This window comes from Canis lupus, chromosome 5 (assembly GCF_011100685.1).
Source record: "Canis lupus familiaris isolate Mischka breed German Shepherd chromosome 5, alternate assembly UU_Cfam_GSD_1.0, whole genome shotgun sequence".
Classification (NCBI taxonomy): Eukaryota; Metazoa; Chordata; class Mammalia; order Carnivora; family Canidae; genus Canis; species Canis lupus.
In genome coordinates, this window is record NC_049226.1 from 76,939,677 (window position 1) to 76,961,014 (window position 21,338).

The 21,338-nt window shown below is 44.4% G+C and overlaps 1 protein-coding gene and 1 long non-coding RNA gene across 5 annotated transcripts in view; one reads left to right on the top strand and one right to left on the bottom strand.

The window, feature by feature from the left end:
* Positions 1-11,851: 11,851 nt before the first annotated feature.
* ST3GAL2 (ST3 beta-galactoside alpha-2,3-sialyltransferase 2) overlaps positions 11,852-21,338 on the bottom strand; it is a 50,697-nt gene continuing 41,210 nt past the window's right edge. For 2 of the 3 annotated variants that reach the window (XM_038538378.1, XM_038538377.1), the window contains exons 4-8: positions 18,955-19,134; positions 15,593-15,638; positions 15,176-15,295; positions 13,630-14,336; positions 11,852-12,787 (exon numbers count right to left, since the gene is read on the bottom strand). In XM_038538378.1, the coding sequence (XP_038394306.1) occupies positions 14,163-14,336; positions 15,176-15,295; positions 15,593-15,638; positions 18,955-19,134 (520 nt within the window). In that variant the 3' untranslated portion in view covers positions 11,852-12,787; positions 13,630-14,162. The remainder of the gene's footprint in view (positions 12,788-13,629; positions 14,337-15,175; positions 15,296-15,592; positions 15,639-18,954; positions 19,135-21,338) is intronic. The other variant, XM_038538379.1, reaches the window with a different exon arrangement.
* Positions 14,073-20,932, top strand: LOC119871953. 2 transcript variants are annotated; one of them, XR_005360101.1, is made up of 3 exons: positions 14,073-14,357; positions 14,657-15,310; positions 20,100-20,932. It is a non-coding gene; the product is annotated as an uncharacterized LOC119871953 (long non-coding RNA). The 2 variants fall into 2 exon arrangements; XR_005360102.1 differs by having other exon boundaries at positions 14,073-14,273; positions 20,100-20,688.

Genomic DNA, 21,338 nt, shown 5'->3' on the forward strand with positions numbered 1-21,338 from the left:
TTTATCAATTTACATTATTGTAGTGATAGAAAAATACCTTCTTTCTCTTTTTTAAAGATTTTTTACTTATTAGTTTTGAGAGAGCGAGAACATGAGTAGGAGGAAGGGCAGAAGAGGAAGAAGCAGACTCCTTGCTGAGCAGGGAGCCTTACTTGGGGCTCCATCCCAGAACCCCAAGACCTGAGCCAAAGGCAGATATTTAACCAACTGAGCCACCCAGGCACCCCCCCCCAAAATGCCCATTTTCTTACTTGCTTGCCAATCTTTTTTTTTTTTTTTTTTTTTTTAATTTTTATTTATTTATGATAGTCACACAGAGAGAGAGGCAGAGACATAGGCAGAGGGAGAAGCAGGCTCCATGCACCAGGAGCCCGACGTGGGACTCGATCCCGGGTCTCCAGGATCACGCCCTGGGCCAAAGGCAGGCGCTAAACCGCTGCGCCACCCAGGGATCCCTTGCCAATCTTCTCTATTACTAATTTTTACAAATTTGCAAGTTGAAAAATGAAATTGTTGCATTATATTTAGTGAGGTTTGGCAATTTTTCAGTTTATTGGATATTTGCATTTTTGTCTTGGGTGCTGCCCATTCTTGCCTCCTCGTTTTACTATTGGGTTGTCAGTCCTTAATGATTTTAATCCTCTGCAATTTTAAAGAAATTAGACTTTCTCTTGAATGGTGGATGTTCTCCTAGTTTGTCTCTACAAACTCATTTTTCATAATATTATTTAAAAGTTTAATGTTACTCAGTTTTCATTTCTGGATTTATGTCATGGCTAGGAAAGTTTCTCATCCCAGTATTATAAACCCCAATTTATCCTGTATTCATCCCAGTATTATAAATTATTTACTCATGTTTCCTATAGTGGCAATTCTTGAAGAGTAGATTTTCTAAGTTCTTGTAGGTCTTTAAATGTTTTTCCGGACTTATTTGCTGCAAGTGATTATTATGGCTGTCTCAAGAACAAGTGGGTGGCAGAACTGTGGGTGTGGGCTGGATTCCCTGCCACTAAGGGGGTGAGCATACAAAGGGTCCATTGGGAACAGATGTGAGTGAATGAAAGGCCGGGTGTCCATGCAGGTGTCACCAGGGGAAAGAGTGCCTGCAAGTGTGTGAGGGGTGGATGCAAGCGGGAGGTGGCAAAGGGGTTTGGAGAAGAAAGGTGGGCAAGAAGGGGAGCCAGATTCCAGAGAGATGGGACAAGAGGAGGGGGAAAGAGGTACTCAAGAGAGATGGCAAGGGAAGGAGGGAGGGGAGGGGAGATGGAGGAGGCCCGGTGGGGCACCAGCGTTCCAGTTAGGTGATACCTACTTTGACCCCAAAAGAGTGATACAGAAAAAAACCAGAGGGGAGCCTGGGAGGCTCAATGGTTGAGCATCTGCCTTTGGCTCAGGCTATGGTCCTTGGGGTCCTGGGATCGAGTCCTGCATCCAGCTCCTTGCAGAGAGTTCACTTCTGCCTATGTCTCTTGTGTGTCTCTAGTAAATAAAGAAAATCTTAAAAAAAAAAAAAAAAGGTAAAACCAGAAAACACTCTGCCTGACCCAAAAACAAGATGAATATTTCTGTGGACCAGCAATGGGGTAAAAATGCAAAGCGGTGAGGCAGGGCTGAAGCCAAAAGCTTGCTCGGCTCCAATCCAGAAACAGTAGCTACGTCTATTAGGTCCTGTGGAGTAGAGGGCACCGGAAGCATTGCATATAAGACTGGAACCAAAGCCAGGCTCACTGCTGAGAGGGAGCTGGCCTGGAACTTGGCCTGCACGCTGGCTGGATGTGAGACCATTAAGGCCCAGGCCCATGAAGGCGTGGGAGGACTTGGACCACCCACCCCCTCTTAGAACAGGCAAGGGACACAATCCTGTTGACCGCCTACTGTGTGATATCCCCAGGTGACTGAATGTCAGCAGACCTGGTTCTAGAATAAAAGCCAAAAGGGCAGGAGCTGGATGGAGCCAACTGCTAAGCACCTGTGTGGATTGTCATGGGGAAGAAATCTATGCAGGCTGCAAACAAGATCAAATCCACCCCTGATAAAACTGTTAGGAATGGTCTGATAAAAGACTTTATATTTGAATGCTTAAAGAGAAAGAATACATTTCACTAAAAAAAGAGCATGCAATTATTAAGTAAATTTAGATAAAAGCAGTGGTGTACCAAAACTCAAGCTGGCTGTTAAGTCATTGATTACTGGCTCCACTGGGAGTATTTACCACCAAAGTCAGGAAACACTACAAATCAGGGTTTTATTTGGTTTTAAACAATTCACCAGCATACCACTGAAAAGAAAACAATATTAGAAATTTTAGAAAAGAGGAAGGTAGGCATTGAGATAAAGTCAATAAATGGGAATCCTAGATTTAAAATCCTAATTAGGGGTGCCTGAGTGGCTCAGTGGGTTAAGTGTCTGCCTTCAGCTCTGGTCATGATCCTGGGGTCCTGGGATCAAGCCCCACATCAGGCTCCCTGCTCAGTTTGGAGTCTGCTTCTCCCTTTCACTCCACCCCTCCCCCTGCTCGTGCTTATCTCTCTCTCACTCTCTCTCTCTCTCTCTCTATCTCTCTCTGTGAAATAAAAATCTTAAAAAATAAAATAATAAAAGTCCTAATTATACCCTTGGAGGCACCTGGCTGGCTCAGTCAGTGGAGCATACAACTCTTGGTCTCGGGATCATGAATTTGGCCCCACATTGGGTGTAGAGATTACTTAAATATAAAATCTTAAAATCAAAACCTAATTATTTTCTCATTTTAAAGACAATAAAAATCCAAATTTCAGTAGATTCACATAATAAAATTATTTCTTAGGGGGCCTGGGTGGCTCAGTTAAGCATCCAACTTTTTATCTCCGTTCAGGTCTTGATCTCACAGTTGTGAGTTCAAGCCCCGTGTTGGGCTCCACACTGAGCATGGAGCTTACTTAAAAAAACAACAAAGAAAAAAAAAAAAAAAAAAAAAAACAACAAAGAACTATTTCTTGTTTTAAAATCTAACATGAGGGATGCCTGGGTGTCTCAGTGGTTTGGTGTCTGCTTTGGCCCAGGGCATGATCCTGGAGACCCAGGATCGAGTCCTGCATCAGGCTCCCTGCATGGAGCCTGCTTCTCTCTCTGCCTATGTCTCTCTCTGTGTGTCTCTCATGAATAAATAAATAAATAAACAAACAAATAAATAAAATCTTTTTAAAATTATAATAAAAAATATAATTAAAAAATAAAGTCTAACATGGGAAGTCCAAAGGAACCATAGGGGCACCTGGCTGGCTTGGTGAAGCATGGTTACTTTTGATATCAGGATTCTGAGTTTGAGCCCTATGTTGGGTGTAGAGATTACTTAAAAATAAAATCTTTCAAAAATAAATAGGGGAACCTGGGTGGCTCAGTCAGTAGGATGTCCAACTCCTGATTTTGACTCGGGTCATGATCTTAGGGTCTTGGGATGGAGCTCTTCGTCTAGCCCCACATCCCATCAGACTCCAGGCTCTGCAGGGAGAGGGCTTGAGGATTTTCCTCCCTCTTCCGGTGCCCCTCCCCCTTTCAAATAAATAAATCTAAATAGGAAGGAAGGAAGATCACAGAAGTAAATTTTCATTTTCATCACATCATACCAAAGGCACATATAATCAACATGACATCAGTTGTGACCTGGCAGAGGTAATGTTTGTCAGGTTTTTCCAGTGCAAAATTATGTTCTTCTCCCTTTCCATACCTTTCTCTTTGAAAGGAAGTCGCTACATACATCTATGGAATGGGGAGCCATGCTCCCCCTCTTTGAGGGCAGAGTAGTTATGTAAATTATTTGGAATTATTCTATGTGGGAGATTTGTCTCTTCCCCATTTATTAATTTATTCAGTCGTGTTTTTATAGAAGTATGGACTGGTGATGTTAATTCTTGATTATTTGGCTACGGTGAGTTTGATATTTAAAAAAAATGAAAAAAATAAAAATAAAAATAAAAAATAAATTTAAAAAATGGAGGTACCTGGGTGGCTCAGTGGTTGAACATCTGCCTTTGGCTCAGGTCATGATCAGGGATCGTGGGATCAAGTCCCACATCGGGCTCCCTGCTTCTCCCTCTGCCTATGTCTCTGTCTCTCTCTGTGTCTCTCATGCATAAATAAAATATTTAAAAAAATTTTTAAGTATACTCGCATCTTAAAGTTTAGTTATCCTTCATAGCAAAGAAAGCTGAGATTCCAGACCCTTCCCTTGAATGGTCTTTAGTGTGGTGGTTCACGGAAACAGTTTCACAGGAAGAGCTGTGCAGACAAAGCCTGGGAGACTGGAAAAGTGGTCCAGAGTGGGTAGGGTTCTCTTTCCTTCTATAGAACCCTTTACCCATTTTATGACAAGTCATAAATACAAATGAAATATTGCACAAGCCTTCTATGTTTTACTTCATATATTTATGAGTTGTTTCAATTATTTTTGTAATGATTATTATTTTTTAATGTAAAATAAAAGACAAAGGTAGCAGAGTAGAGCAAAGAGAGGATTAAACTCAGAACCCTCTGAATGCAGACACCATATGTTTGCTCTACCTCCCAAGCCTTCTTGGAGAGAAGCCATGCTGCCAGAAAGAGCCTGTATTATTTTCCAGAACAGAAACAGTTGTTAGATGAAAGGTGTTAATTCTATATTCTCAGAGGAACAAGCTGGTCCTGATACCCATGGTTCAGCAAGAGTGGGGGGAGGGGGCATCTTCTTGCAATTATGTGGGTTAGTTGTCATCCAGGCGTAGACTTGCTGCAGAAACTGATTTTTCTGGAAGGGTAGTGAGAAGGGGCACCGATTCTTAAACTCAGAAAATAATATTTTAATTTTTTAAAATTTATTTATGATAGTCACAGAGAGAGAGATTGAGAGAGAGAGAGAGAGAGAGAGAGACATAGGCAGAGGGAGAAGCAGGCTCCATGCACTGGGAGCCCGACGTGGGATTCGATCCCGGGTCTCCAGGATCGTGCCCTGGGCCAAAGGCAGGTGCCAAACCGCTGCGCCACCCAGGGATCCCTATTTTAATTTTTAAAAATACAAGTTTAGGATCTCATCTTTTCCCTAACTTAGCAAGGAAAGAGGTTTCCTAACCTTGCCAAACTTGTCATAGGAAGTAGCGCCCAGCCTGCTGAATGGCAGTCTGCAGCTGTTCCTGCGACGGGTAAAATCCTTAACCCCTTCCTTCCCTTCCCCAACATCCATCCATCCCTGCCCAGACCATAAATCCAAGCACTTCTCTTCACAGAGCCCTCTGTGTCATAGACCGAGTTACTGCTCATCCAAATATGGTGCTTCACCCAGAGGAGAGTTACACATCTCTGCTAAGGGGCCAAAACTCAGGCAGGCCATGGAACTTCTTTGGCATCAAGGAGATATGAACTTGACAGAAGCCTTAAGAGCTAGTATGTGGCTCACCAGATTCTCTTTTTCCTGCTCCTGAGACCCAAGATCCATCACAGATGGTACCACTACCTGTCTGGGTCTTGAGTGACCATGATAAGCAGAGAACCCCGGGATGGAAATGTGGCTTAAGTGAGAAATAAACCTTGCTGTGTTGAGCCACTGGGAGTTTCAGAGGTGTTTGTTACTGCAACGTGATCTAGCTCATCCTTACCCCTCCACCCCCATGGAATGGCTGGTTCCCTGTCCAGCCACCTAATGCCAACCCGGAGTTCCCAAGCAGTTTCTTGATCCACTATTTCAGAGGAGAAAACAATCTTCAATTCCCAATTACTTAAAAAGCTTCCATTATGACAGAGAGGCGTTCAATAAGCAATTACAAAAAATCTACTCTGTGGAGACAGAGGGAAACCAAGGAAAGAAAAAGTGTCTACTAAGTACATGAATAAACATCACACATACCAAACTTTCCTTCCCACAACCCTTGTAACCTACAAGAATTGAAAAAGGAATAAACTCCCATGGACAAATCAAATGGCAATTACATCAGTAGAAAAAAAATTAACAAAATGTTTGGAACACACATACACACACACACACAAACACGATGAAAAAGCTCCCATTTTTAGCAATACAGAGGGCTATATAGAGCATGAATAAAATCCCATTCCAAATACCAATTACAAAGCTGAAATATGTATACAATCTGAACTTACCAAGCAGCTACCACTTTTAGGGTTTTTTTTTTTATTTATTTATTCATAAGAGACACACAGAGAGAGGCAGAGACACAGACACAGGGAGAAGCAGGCTCCATGCAGGGAGCCTGACGTGGGACTCAGTCCAGGGACTTGATCCCGGGACTCGATCCCAGGACTCCAGGACCACGCCCTGGGCCAAAGGCAGACGCTCAACCACTGAGCCATCCAGGGATCCCCCTCCCTTTTCTCCTCATCCTCATCAGCACTTCTCTCTCTCTCTTTTTTTTTTTTAAGATTTATTTTAGGAGGGAGGGGCAGAGGGAAAGAATCTTCAGACTCCTTGCTGAGCAGGGGAGCCTGCCACTGAGCTCAGTCTCATTATTCATGAGATCACGACCTGAGCTGAAACCAAGAGTTGGGTGCTTAACCAACTGAGCCACCCAGGCACCCCTCTCTCATCTTTTTGATAACAGCCATTCTAACAGGTGTGATATGATAACTCATTGCAGTTTTGATTTGTACTTCCCTGACGATTAGTGGTGTTGAACACCTTTTTATGTACCTGTTATAGTCGTCAGAGTATCTTCTTTGGAAAAATGTCTACTCAGATCCTCTGCCAACTTTTTAAACAGTCTATCATCTATCTGCTCTCCAATTGTAGGCATTCCTTATATATTTTGGATATTGCCCCTTATCAGATATGTGGTTTGCAAATATTTTCTCCCATTCTGGAGGTTGCCTTTTCATCTTGTTGAATGTTGTTTTGTTTTCTTTGCTGTGTAGAAGCTTTGTAGGTTGGTCGCACTTGTTTACTTTGTTTTTGTTGCTTGTGCTTTCAGTATCATACCCATAAAATCATTGCCAAGATCAATGTCAGGGAGCTTTTTCCCTATGTTTTCTTCTAGTTTTATGGTTTCAAGTCTTACATTTTTTAAAATATTTTATTTATTTATTTATTAATGAGACACACACAGAGAGAGGCAGAGACATAGGCAGAGGGAGAAGCAGGCTCCATGCAGGGAGCCCGATGCAGGACTCAATCCCAGGACTCTGGGATCATGACCTGAGCCGAAGGCAGATGCTCAACCACTGAGCCACCCAGGAGCCGCTCAAGTGTTACATTTAAACCTTAATCTAATAAAAATAAATAAATAAATAAATAAACAAACAAACAAACCTTAATCTATTTGGAGTCAATTTTTGTGAGTGATAGAAGACAGAGATTGAGTTTCATTCTTTTGCATATGAATAAAAAATTAAGCCAACAATTCCACTTCTGGGTATGTATCTGAAGGAAACGAAATCTCTGTCTCAAAGAGAAATCTCACCTTCATGTTTAATGGGGTACTACAGTAATAGCCAAGACAAAGAAACAACCTAAGTGTCCATCAATGATGGACAATAGATGAAAATGTAATGTGGTGTGTGGATATGGGTGTGGATATATACAAGAGTATCATTTAGTCATAAAAAAAAAAAAAAGAAATCTTGCCACTTGTAATATGGATGGACCCTGAGGACATTTTGCTAAGTGTAATAAGACAAATACTGTATGCTCTCACTTTGGGTGGGATTTAATAGGTAGAGTCATAAAAAAAAAAAACAAACTCATAGAAACAGCAGATTAGTGGTTGCTGGAAGTGGGGGTGGGGTGATGGTGGCCAAAAGCTTCAAACTTCGAGTTATAAGATAAATAAGTTGTGGGGATGTAATGTATAGCATGGTGACTATAGTGTACAATTTGTATGTTTGAAAGTTGCTATGAGAGTAGGTTTTAAAAGTTCTCATCACACACATAAAAATTTTTAACTATATTAAGATGATGGTTAACTCACCTTACTGTGGTAGTCACTTTGCAATATATACACATATAAAAGCACTATGTGGGATCCCTGGGTGGCGCAGTGGTTTAGCGCCACCTTCAGCCCAGGGCGCGATCCTGGAGACCCGGAATCGAATCCCACGTTGGGCTCCCAGTGCATGGAGCCTGCTTCTCTCTCTGCCTGTGTCTCTGCCTCTCTCTCTCTCTGTGTGCGACTATCATAATTAAAAAAAAATAAAAGCACTATGTTGTATACCTTACATACTTATACAATGTTACATGTCGGTTATATCTCAGAGAAGCTGGGAAAATAAACAACATTCTACTTTTTCTACTTCTTCTATATAACATGTTTGACTACCTCGTTTCTCCTTTTCTTTAGTCCATTTCAATAACCAAATGCAATGGAAATTGCTTTTCCTTTACCAAAGAAATCTATCTGTATTTATTTATTTATTTATTTATTTATTTATTTATTTATTTATTTATATTTATTTTTTATTGGTGTTCAATTTACTAACATACAGAATAACCCCCAGTGCCCGTCACCCATTCACTCCCACCCCCCGCCCTCCTCCCCTTCTACCACCCCTAGTTCGTTTCCCAGAGTTAGCAGTCTTTACGTTATGTCTCCCTTTCTGATATTTCCCACACATTTCTTCTCCCTTCCCTTATATTCCCTTTCACTATTATTTATATTCCCCAAATGAATGAGAACATATAATGTTTGTCCTTCTCCGATTGACTTACTTCACTCAGCATAATACCCTCCAGTGTATTTATTATATATAATATTATCCTATCTTTGCTTTGCCAAATAAACTTACATTATGGAGCTTTTAAAAAATAACAATTTTTAAAAAATTGTTATTTTAAAAAAATAACAAAAACAAAGACCTCACAATTTGCAAATTGTGAAATTATCTATTTTTGTACATTTATCTGTATGTTCTTTTCTGCATATGTAGTATATCCCATGACAAAAATAGTTTAAAAACTTAATTTAAAAAATGCATTAGGGGCAGCCCCGGTGGCTCAGCGGTTTAGCACCGCCTTCAGCCCAGGGCCTGATCCTGGAGGCCTGGGATCGAGTCCCACGTCGGGCTCCCTGCATGGAGCCTGCTTCTCCCTCTGCCTGTCTCTGCCTCTCTCTCTGTCTGTTATGAATAAATAAAGAAAATCTTTAAAAAAATGCATTAGTGATTGGTACACCAATATCTTTGAGGAACTCTGTGGTGGCTGTCCTGTGTAAGAACAGAGAATAATGTGACCTCACTATCATAAAGGCCAAAAAGATATGGCCAACTAGTGTGTAACTGCTTGAGACTGTAGGCATATTTACCACAACAAACCACAGTATGGTAATTGAAGTTTTGACCTACAAGAATTTGGAACAAGTTAATGGACTATTAGAATCTCTAGAAATGACATAGATACTAAGCAGCCTACTAAGGTTCTGTTTATTAATGTGCATTTGAGGACAAATTCGAGGACTGAGGAAATGGAGTCACAGTGGATGAAGATTCACAGCTTCTCACCCAGTTCCCAGACCTAATTCAAGTCACACATGGAAATCTCTTATTCAAGGGGATCCCAGGGTCCTCTGAGGAGTGACTCTGACAAAACTCAGGTATGTAGCATAAATCTTCCGCAAGCCTTTCCTGTGAGACCCATTTTCCAAAGAAACAGTGTACTAGTGAAAGGGAAATACCCACAGAGCTTCAAGAGTTATCAGATATTAGCTCTGACATCTGAATACCAAAGTTGTCCACCAGTTAAGAGTCAGGGCTTATTATGGCAAATGACAGATGGAGCTCGGATCTAAGTCCATTTAATGGTGGGTCCAATGAGACCACAGATCCATTTTAAGGTATAAGCATACTTAGGGTGCTTGGGGCTCAGTTGGTAAGCATCTGACCCTTCATCTCAGCTCAGGTCTTGATCTCTTGGTCATGAGTTCAAGCCACACTGGGTTCCACACTGGGTGTAGAGCCTACCTTAAAAAAAAAATGGGTACAAGAATACCTCTGAGATATTGCAGGTTGAGTTCCAGAACACAGCAATAAAACGAATAGCATAATAAAGCAAATTTAAAGAATTTTTTGGTTTCCTTGTACATATGTTATGTTTACACTATAGTATAGTCTATTAGGTGTGTAATAGTATTAATTTTAAAAATATATATACCTTAATTGAAAATATTTTGTTAAAAAATGCTAACCATCTTCTGAGTTTTCAGCAAGTTGTAATCATTGATCACTGATTACTGTACCAAATATAATAATGACAAAGTTCGAAATATTGTGAGAATTGCCAAAATGTGACAGAGACACAAAGTGAGCAAACACTGTTGGAAAAATGGCGCTGACAGACTTACTTGCCACAGGCTGGCCACAAGCCTTCAATTTGTGTGTGTGTGTGTGTGTGTGTGTGTGTGTATATATATATATATATAAAAGGGTGGGGGATGCCTCCTTGAGCATCTGCTTTCAGCTCATGATCAGGGGTCTAGGAACTGAGTCCCCATTGGGCTTCCTGCAGTGAGCCTGCTCCTCCCTCTACCTGTGTCTCTGCCTCTCTCTGTGGGTCTCTTATGAATGGATAAATATTAAAAACAAAAAACAAAAAACTCCACAAAAAAGCAAAGACAAAGACCTCACAATTTGCAAAGTGCAATTAACATTGGTCATGCTTGTAATTTCTTCAGTCCCAAAAGGAAAGAGAAAACATTTACTACCTGGCAAAATTCCCATATTGGCAACCTGACCCATGGAATGAGGGTGATTATGAAGGATGGGCCAAACAAAAGTCCTTGGAACTATCTCCAAGATAGAAGCTCAAAAGAAAAAGAAAAAAAAAAAAAAATCAATACCATACTCCAGCAGGATCTATAGATTGGTTCTGCCATCAAACTTGAGTTATACCAGGGGTGAGCGATTTCTTCCTCATTCCATTTACTCACCATCTTGAATCTTAGAAATTAAGTTGTTTATTGCAAATGCAATCAAATGGTAATTCCAACCTGTGGTTTCAGATGTGGTATCAAAGCAACACAGTCCTTGACCAACACGTAAAAAAAAAAAAAAAGATACACAATTTGGTGGGACGCTTCATCTTGAAGGCAATAGGTACAGTATTTGGAAGTGCTGCTCCATGTAGGTGACCTATAAGGCAGTTTGCTTTGAGTGAAACCCAGACAAGAAATGTTTCTCAGCAGCCTAGGCTATGTGTGCACTGTCCTGTCACCAGGCCTTAGGATTTAGCCAACAAAATGCTATTAGTGTCTGTGGTACACAGAAATGGAGTCTCCGAGAACTCCAAGTACAAGAATTATAGCCCCAAGTTCTAGGGTTTTAGAAAAAGACCAAAGTATTCTCCATCTGAAAAGCAACTCCTAGCTTGCTCCTGGGCATTGGCACAAACTAAGTTGCAGGACACCAAGTGACTTTAGACTCTATCTGTTGTGAGATCCATATTGTTTGAACCCAATGAACTATAAAATTGGATGTTCAGTGGCATTCCACCGCATAATGGCAGTAGACTAAAGGGGTCCAGGTATTTAAAGGAAATGGTATGAGGTGCCCCTGATGTCTGTGGCACCTCTCCTATCATTCTGTTGGCTTCCTGCCAACCCACACCTACAGCATCCACAGAACCTGGAAGTGTAAGGGGAAAAGCTCCAACCTAGTGTCTGCTGGATGCTATGGAGCCTCCTGCTGATCCACTCTGGTGTCCCCCAAATGGTGAAGAACCACCATTTCAGAGGGCATCTCAGGTTGGGAGGCCTCACGTATAAGCGGCAGGTGTCTGGAAGTCATACTCTTCCTCCTTCACACATTCCACCTGATGTCCTTAGTTCTTTAGTCACAGCTCTTCAGTGACATATATGTCTTCTTTCCATGATCGTACCCATTTCAGAATAGACAAATGACTATATAGGAGTTTTCTTTTTTTTTAATTCAGAAAGAGAGAGAAAGGGAAGAAAATAAAAAAACAAACAAACATTTGTTTAAATAACTATTGCAGAAAAGGAGATCTGGGCTGGATGCTGGGACCTACCTCTTCCAGAAAGGGGATTTATTAATGTTTTAAACAAAACAAAAAGAAGAAAAAGGAACAAAAAAGAAATAAATTATTCTGCTCAATACTGTTTGGCATAATTGCATTGTTTTTTTCATTTTCCGAACACTCCAAACAGCCTCTTCAGGAAGCACTGAGAGGAGACTGGCATGAATGGCTGGTGCCTTGACTCTCTAAAATGGTGGGGGAAGCCCTGAGAGAGGCATTCCAGGATAGGCCCCCCCAAATCCACCCCCACTCGTTGCTCCTCCTACTTTTGGAATTGGGAAGGAACTAAGACTTAGGCTTAAGCTAAGTTCTCAATATATTAACTTTAGGGGTGCCCACTGCCCTGCCCCAATCCTCCTCTAATATACTCCCCTGCTGGTTACCCCAGCCAGCTGCAGGAATTACCCCAATGGCCAGGAGGCTGCTTGGTGGTATCAACTAAGATAAAGGGTGGTGTTTGTGTTCCTCATTGTTGGGAAGGGGGATCCTATTAGTGGTTTGGAAGCTTCACAGAAGCACTTTCCCCCTCCGAAACTTCCCCAACCTTGAAGGGTGAGAATATCATCAGCAGCTTCCTCTAGGGACTTAAGCTGGGTTCAGTCTTGGAAGTAACTTCCAGATGTAACTCCTGTTTGTAAGCGTCCCTGCCCTTCTAGAGCTGAAAATGGAAAATGGGTTGGAGAGATGAGGCAGGAAGTGAGCGTGGCAGAGGGAGGGGACGCAGGGGCAGGAGAGGAGACATGCAAGGCGGGCAAGTCAGTCGACTCCTCCCCAGCTAGGATCCCAGCAATTTGCATGGCCAGCCTGGAATTTTAAAAGAATCTTTGTTGGTCAGCCATCCCTGGTAACCTCAAGTTAACTAAATTAGGAGACCAAAGCAAATTCCACCCCCAAGCAAGAGGTTTCCTACTCCTCTTTGGGGTGATGGGCGGAGGAAAACGGTGCATGCACCAGGCAGCTGGGCTCCCCATCTCCAGCCTGCCTTCCTCTCCCTAGAGCCGGCTAAAGACGAGCGAGGAGGGGTAGGGGGTTGGAGAAGCCAGCAGTGCCCCACCCCCCACCCCCAATCCCAGGACGAGCAGGCTGGTGAGGAGGCCCAGGGCTTAAGAAGGGACACTAAAAAAGTTGTGGGCGAACAGTAAGGGGCCGCGAGAGTACACGAGAGTGAGAAGCACCTTACATCTGAAGTGACGGGGCTTCCGGGTCCCCTGCCCTGTTCCTTACCCCTGCGCTCGAGTTAGGCCATCGGCGAACTCCGAGCCCTAGCAACGGGTGAATACAGTTCTAGTTTCCAGGTGGGATGCTCAATGCCCTGGTCAGGAAGGCCATCCCATAGGGTGGCCAAAGGTGGGGATGGGGACAAGGGAGGACGAGGGGACCCACGCTCCACTGCCTTTCTTTGGTGGGTTTACACTCACCCATCTGGGCCCGACAGATAAAGGAAATACGCGGTCTAGAGTGCTCTGAGGCCTGAAAAGGTTTGAGAGGGATCTAGCTCTTCCCGGGGATGAAAGCGCGCTCCCCGGAAACCACCTGATTCCCCCCGGACCTCCAGAAGCGGGAGGCCAACGCCCCCGCCCCCCCGCCCGCCCCGAGGTCGCGAGGGGCCCCCGGCCAAGGGAGGCCCAGCCGCTGCTGCCCCGCACCTTCCCCCCCGCTTCCTCCTCGGTGCCCCTGGCCGAGTACCGCCGACAGGCCACCAACACTCCTCCCGCAGAGCCTGAGGAAAGTACTCCACTGAGGCCGGAACCAACCACTACTCCTTAAAAAGCATAAAATAAAATCCTACCCAAAGCATAGGGGAGTGGGGATTCAGCGGCGGCCGGCCCGCCTCCGAAGGCCATTGATTGGAGGAGACCGGGCCCAGCGCCGGAAGTTCTCCTTGAGTCGCATGATTGGCTGGGAGAAAGAGCCTCCGCTCCCACTGCAGCGCTGATTGGGTGCCAGGCCTGGGCCAGCCCCCAAAGTCTCCTGATTGGCGGGGGACAGCCGGCGCTCGCTGGACTTGCAGCATGATTGGTCCAGACCGCGACTTGGCGTCGCTCCCAGGGCTGGAGACGCCCAACCGGGCGCCGCGCCCTCGCCAAGGCCGCCGCCCTCGGGCTGGCCGGGAGTCCCGGCTGCGGAGCGAGCGTCGCAGCCTCGCGGCTGGGCCGGAAGGGTCGCGGCGAGGCCGGGCTCAGTTGCCTCGGTAGACCTCGATCTTGCTGGCCTTGGCCAGCATGTCGATGATGTGGGCCTCGAAGTCGGCGTCGTGCACTCCCGTCTTCCGGAACTCGCCCGCATACCGGTTATTCTCCCAGTAGTGGTGCCAGTTGCCCCGGCTGTCGGCCCCGAACCCGTACACGTTCACCTGCAGGGGAGGGCGGCGCAGGTCACCCCGCGTCGGGGGCCGGGGGGCCGGGGCGCGGAAGAGCCTCGGGTCGTTGGCAGGCTGGGACACGGCGGCCGCGGCGACCCGACGGCAGCCAGTTGGCAGAGGCACCGGGGAGGCGGGACACCCAGGCCTGGAGCTGCGCACGCTGCCCGCTGCCCGGGGAAGGCCGCTGCTGCCTGTGGTTTCGTCCGCCCGCCTCCCCGCAGCCCAGACGCCTCAGTCCGGCTAGGACAGCTCCCCAACCCTTGCTAACATCCCTTTCGGTTTTTGTCTTGTTGCTGTCGTTTGCAATGCAGTACTTTGACAGGAAAGCTGGTCAAGTACCCAGGACCACACTGAAGTGGGTGTGCTGGGCGTGAGCACTGCCGAGCGTGCACAGCAGCCCCGCTGGCTAGTGACATGCGGCTCCTGAACCACTGGCCTCCAGCGTTACACCCACAGCCGGCCCAGGGCCCACAGCTGTGGGAGAGGGCCATGCCCTGGAACTGAACTACATTGCTTCCTTTCTATTTATACTTTTGATTATTTTTTTTTTCTTTATGGCATGTAATAACCCATTATGGTGGTAGTCGTCTATTTCCTTTTTAAGTAAATTTAACTTTTCACTGAAGTGATTTAAGATTTGGTAAAATCACCAACGTCGTGAGTTTGGGAAATGAAGATGTATACTTGACAACCTAGAAATGGGGGAAATCAGAGCCACTTGATTTCTGCCTACAAAGCCACATTCCTCTTGCTCTGCTAAGCCCTAAGAAGGACTGACTCCCTCTGATCTGTGGGTGTCCCTATTGTACCCCTAACACTGGGCGACCCACCTCATCACAAACATGCAGGGCAAAGAAGAGCACCAGCATCCCTGTGGAAGGGTACCGCCCGTGATGCTCTGTCCACCGGTCGTGGATGTACTTGAAGAATGCCGGGTTGTAGATCTGAACCTGGCAGGAGAAAAGGTAACAGACCCATGAGGAGCTCTGGGAGCCTGGAGACTCAGGTCAAGGTGTCAGCAGCTTCTGCTTGTTCCTCCATGCTTGCCAGCAGACCTGTTCTTCCATGTTCCCTGGTTCCTCTGGCCTCTGAGGGGGTCAGGCATGCCAGCAGATGTGGGGGACTCAGGGGTCTGGAAGGGCACTGGGGGACACCTGAGCCACTGGACCAGACACACCGTAAGTCAAATCTGCACAGTTTCCTCCAATGAAATGGGGATGAAGAAGGGAAAGGAGGAGGGAGCTTACCTTTTCTTTGTCCACTCGAAGGAAGGACTTCACTGGCGCATAGGTGCTGTAAGCAGAAAGATAAATAACATTTAGGTGGCTCTTGGGATCTAGAAAGGCCCAGAGATGCCTTTCTTCCCTCTCAGGTCTGAGTGATGACAGCCTTAATACAGGTGCCTTGCTTCCAGACTGCTTCCCCATAACACATCACTGCAGTACCTTGCTCAGAAACCTTCAGAGGCTACCCATGTCCTTCAGGATAAAATAGAATGTTTTAGACAAACACTGGGGCCTTCTATTATCCAACCTCAACTTTGGTTTCCACAATACTCAGCTGTGAACTCTCCTCTTGATTTAGCCAATCATCTCATACCTACCATGTCTATGTCTTAGTTCTGCCCACAACGACCCTCTCACTACTATCCTCACATTTGGCACAAATCCCTCCTTCCTATTAATTAGCCCTTATGTCTCCCAAATATAAGATAAAGTCAGAAAACCGTAACTTTGTGTTTAAAAAAATACATGGCAGGACGCCTGGGTGGCTCAGCTGGTTGATCAACCGGACTGGGCTCCAGTCATGATCCCAGGGTCCTGGAATCCAGCCCCACATCAAGTTCTGTGCTCAATGGGGAGTCTGCTTGTCTCTCCTTCTCCCTCTCCCCTTCCCCATCATGTTTTCTCTGTCTGTCTCAATTATTTTTTTAAAGAATTTTTAGTTATTTATTCTAGGGAGAAAGAGAGAGAGTAAGCATAAGTAGGGGGAGGAGCAGAAGGGGAAGCAGACTTCCCGTTGTGCAGGGAGCCCAATGCAGGGCTTGATCCTAGGACTCCAGAATCATGACCTGAGCTGAAGGCGGATACTTAACTGACTGAGCCACCCAGGCGCCCCTCAAATAAGTAAAATCTTAAAAAAAAAAAATGTGAGAGATACCTGGGTGGCTTAGTAGTTGAGCATCTGCCTTTGGCTCAGGTTGTGATCCTGGAGCCCTGAGATCGAGTTCTACATCAGGTTTACCACAGGGAGCCTGCTTCTTCTGCCTATGTCTCTGCCTCTCTATCTCTCATGAATAAATAAATAAAATCTTTCAAAAAATAGAAATTTAGGGATCCCTGGGTGGCTCAGTGGTTTAGTGCCTGCCTTTGGCCCAGGGTGTGATCCTGGAGTCCCGGGATCGAGTCCCACATCGGGCTTCCTGCATGGAGCCTGCTTCTCCCTCTGCTTGTGTTTCTGCCTCTCTCGAATAAATAAATAAAATCTTTAAAAAAACATAAATTTAAAAAAATGTGGTGACAAGGGCGCCTGGGTGATACAGCTGGTTAAGTGTCCGACTCTTGGTTTTGGCTTTTCTCCTTCTCCCTCTGCCCCTCCTACTTGTGCTCTCTTGCTTAAAAAAAAAATTTTATTTTATTTTTTATTTTTTTTTTTAAATTTTTATTTATTTATGATAGTCACAGAGAGAGAGAGAGAGAGAGGCAGAGACACAGGCAGAGGGAGAAGCAGGCTCCATGCACCGGGAGCCTGACGTGGGATTCGATCCCGGGTCTCCAGGATCGCGCCCTGGGCCAAAGGCAGGCGCTAAACCACTGCGCCACCCAGGGATCCCAAAAAAAAAAATTTTAAAAAGATTTATTAAAAAAATATGGTGACAGCAGGCAAAAAATGGAAACAGCCTAATTGTTCACTGATGGATGAATAGATAAATAAAATATGGTATATCCACATAATGGAATACTATCCAGATTCTAAAAGGAATGAAATCTTGTATATGCTAAAACATGGATAAACCCTGAAAACATTATGCTAAGTGAAATAAGCCAGACACAAAAGAACAAACACTATAATTCCACTTACATGAAGTATCTACAACAGTCAAATTATGAAGAAAAAAGACTAGTGGTTAGCAGGGGCTAGGTAGTGGGGGATATGGAGAGTTCCTGTTTAATGGGTACAATTTCCATCTGAAATTATGAAAAAGTTCTGGAGATGGATAGAGTGATGTTTGCACAATAAAATAAATTATTTAATGCTACTGAACCATATGGTTAAAATATATTTTATGGGGGATCCCTGGGTGGCTCAGTGGTTTAGTGCCTGCCTTTGGCCCAGGGCGTGATCCTGGAGTCCTGCATCAGGCTCCCTGCATGGAGCCTGCTTCTCCCTCTGCCCGTGTCTCTGCCTCTCTCTCTCTCTCTCTCTCTCTATCATGAATAAATAAATAAAATGTTTTATATATATATATATATATATATATATATATATATATATATATATATATAATGTTACATACAGTTTTTTGGCTTATTTATATATATATTTTAATGTATTTTTTAAATTTTATTTATTCATGAGAGACAGAGAGAGAGAGAGAGAGGCAGAGACACAGGCAGAGGGAGAAGCAGGCTCCATGCAAGGAGCCCAATGTGGGACTCGATCCCGGGTCTCCAGGATCACACCCTGGGCAGAAGGCGGCACTAAACCGCTGCGCCACCGGGGTTGCCCTTATTTTTATTTTTGATGGAGAATGTGGGCAGTGACCTGAAAAAGGTAATTTTTACTTATTTTTAGTTTTTAAATAATCTCTACACCCAAGATGGGGCTTGAACTCACGACCCCGCGAATCACATGCTCCACTGACAAAGCCAGCCAAGTGCCCCATATGTTATATACATTTACTCTCACACACACACACACACACACACACACACACACACAGGATGAGACAGTAGGTTAGTGGTTGTTGCCTAGGGCTGTGGGGCAGGGGATGGAGGGAGTGAGGGTGATGCTAAGGGGTGCAGAGGTATCTTTAGATCTTTCATCTTCATCTTTAAGAAGATGAAATAATTCTAAAATAATTTGTGATGGTTATATAACACTATATTTAATAAAAGCCATTGACTTGTATACTTTAAATGTGTGGCTTGAATGGCATTTGAATTAGATCTCAATAAAGCTGTTAAAAATACTTGGTGATGAAACTAATGAAACATGCACCAACTAGACTTCAGTTAAAAAAAAAAAAAAAACTTGGTGAATTGAATTTCCTGAGGCTTTTACCTGTGATTGGGCAACTGCCTCTAAAGAAAACTCTTAGAAGGCAGAGCTCCCACAGTCAGAAGCCACCTCCTGGAAAGGAGACCAAAATTTTCCCTCCCCTTTTTACCACCAGCTGGCTGTCACTATGTAGGAAGTGACAGTGAACAAGGGGTGGCCTCATCTAACCCACAATTTTGGGTCCTCCCTCTGAATGCCTCCCTCCTCACCAGCCCCTCTTGGTCAAAATATTCAGTTAAAGGAAGTCTAAGAGCCAATCCCTAGGAAGACTTTTCTCAAAATGCTCCTGTCTACCCATATTCCATTCCCAGGGGGCAGAGTGACTTACAATCTGATTTGCCCTGTGGACAAAGCGCTGGCAATCCATAGTAGGTCCAGAGCTTTGAAGGGCACCAACACAAAGCTGACGTTGGCAGGAAGGTTCTTGGCACTCTCGGGGTACATGAAATGGTGGGTAGTTCGGCTGCCAACATCCTGCTCAAAGCCCACGGTTGGCGCCTGATTCATCCTGCAGGGACAAGGAGGTGACATGAGAAAAAGTCTAGCCATGAAAACTGGTACAAGATTTTTAGAGGACAATTGGTGCTAGCCATCAAAAATGTGAATGAATGGGTGGGGGATTCCTGGGTGGCTCAGCGGTTTAGCACCTGCCTTCGGCCCAGGGTGTAATCCTGGAGTCCCAGGATTGAGTCCTGCATTGGACTCCCTACATGGAGCCTCTTTCTTCCTCTGCCTGTGTCTGTGCCTCTCTCTCTCTCTGTGTCTCTCATGAATAAATAAATAAAATCTTTTTAAAAAAATGTGAATGGGTGTACACTTTGACCCAGTAATTCTATTTATAGATATCCTACAAAAATGGTTGCATAAATCTGCAAAGACATATATAAAGATATTCAGTGCATTATTTTTTACAGTAGTGAAAAAGAGAATCAATTTAACAATAAAGAACTGGTCAGTGCATTTTGGCACACTCACATATGGAATACCATGTAGCCATGAGAATGAATGAACCAGATTTATATGTGCTAATAAATAAGTCCAGTGAAAAAAACAAGTAGTGTGAGGTATCCATCCCCTTCTTTCCTTTTCATACATATCTTTTGAATACTACTATGTGCTGCAGAGGGAGTTAACAACTCACAAAAGGAAAACTTAAAACTAGATAGTGTGAAACCATTTTGTGTAAAAATAGAAAAAGAGGCAGAAAGAGAGAAAGGAGGAGGAAAGAAAAACATACTTTTATATATGAATATAACAAAACCTGGAAGAGTACTAAAATTGGTTAAAAAAAAAAAAAAGGTTACTACTCTTGGGAGATGGGATGGGGAGGAGTAATTCATCTTTTAGTGTATACATTTCTGGACTTTTCCCCCCCAAGAACAGGCACATATTTAACTTTTTTTTTTTTTTTTAAAGAAAAGAACAGTTTTCTACAGCTTCAACCTTACCTGGCTGTTCTGTTTTCTTTCCTAGAAGACAGTAGAAGTGCATAAGAAGCTGAAGTGTTCCTGGGCCAGATGACAGCCTCTATGCCGCCAGCACCAGCCCCTCCACCCCTGTATTTCAGCTTCTAGCTGCCTTTCTGTCCAAGGCCAAGAGGGATGCTCCGAATTCTGGCAGTACCCACTTTGGCTGTCCCCTGGTGATGTGCAGTGTGGATCTGTTTCTCCCACACTGCCATGGAGGAACTCAGAAACCCAGAGCAGGCTTGCCACCCTCCTGGGTATAATAAGCCAAGAAGGCTTTTACTGCCTTTCAACCAGTGCAAAACACAGGATCAATAAAATCAAGCTCCCTCTTTTGGCGAGCATCTTCAAAACAGGTGATTCAGCTTTGAACATAAACATGTTGGTCTTTTCTGCTGTGACTGTTTATGAGAACATTCCTGTCTTGTGTGAACCACTTTGCAGAATCATGACTACCCAGGGAGGTGACCATAACCTTGCCTTCCAGTGGGGAAAAAGGGACCCGGGAGAGAGGAAACAAAGTCTCCATGTGCTTTCCCTGCTTTTTATGCCTATTATGTAAAACCAGTATGAACATTACCTGTCCTTAAAATGGCTGGCATCACTTAGCTGGGCTGAATGAAGACCAGTCACTGGGGCTCCCACAATGCCTTCCTCCTGCTCCTCTCCCATTGGTAGCATGACATAGTAAAAGCATGTCCAGGGTACTCCACCACTGCTGGTCATATTGCTGTACCTCCTACCTCTCTGGTTCCCTTCCCTTCAGGAACTGGAGAGTGGTGGGGCTGGGAAGCCATAACTGAGAGGTGGCCTGATTTGGAACCATATAGTGAGTCTTTGTTCTTGGCCATTTCAATTCTAGTCTGGTTCAAGCAGATGCCTCAAATCTTCTCTGTAGGACCAACTATACTCTATTTCATTAGGTTAACTGAACTGCCCTCTGCCTCCTGTCTGGGTGCCCCTCTGTTCTCCTGGTCTTTAGAGTTCAGAGATTTTGTCTCTTAAAATAGCCTAGAAGTAGCTTTCCCCATGCATTAATGACAGTTTGCTGGGGCTACGATGGCTCTACATACAGCACTAGTGTCCTACGTCACCACAGCCAGAGTCTGGATCTGCTTTCTGCCACATCAGCCCTGGGGTCTGTGAGAAGCAGAGCAGTTTGGAGAGAAAGCCTTAAAAGGGATGGTGTTTCTCAGCTACCTGGTATATGTAAGGGGATAGCAGGAGTTGGAACACCTGAGTTGGT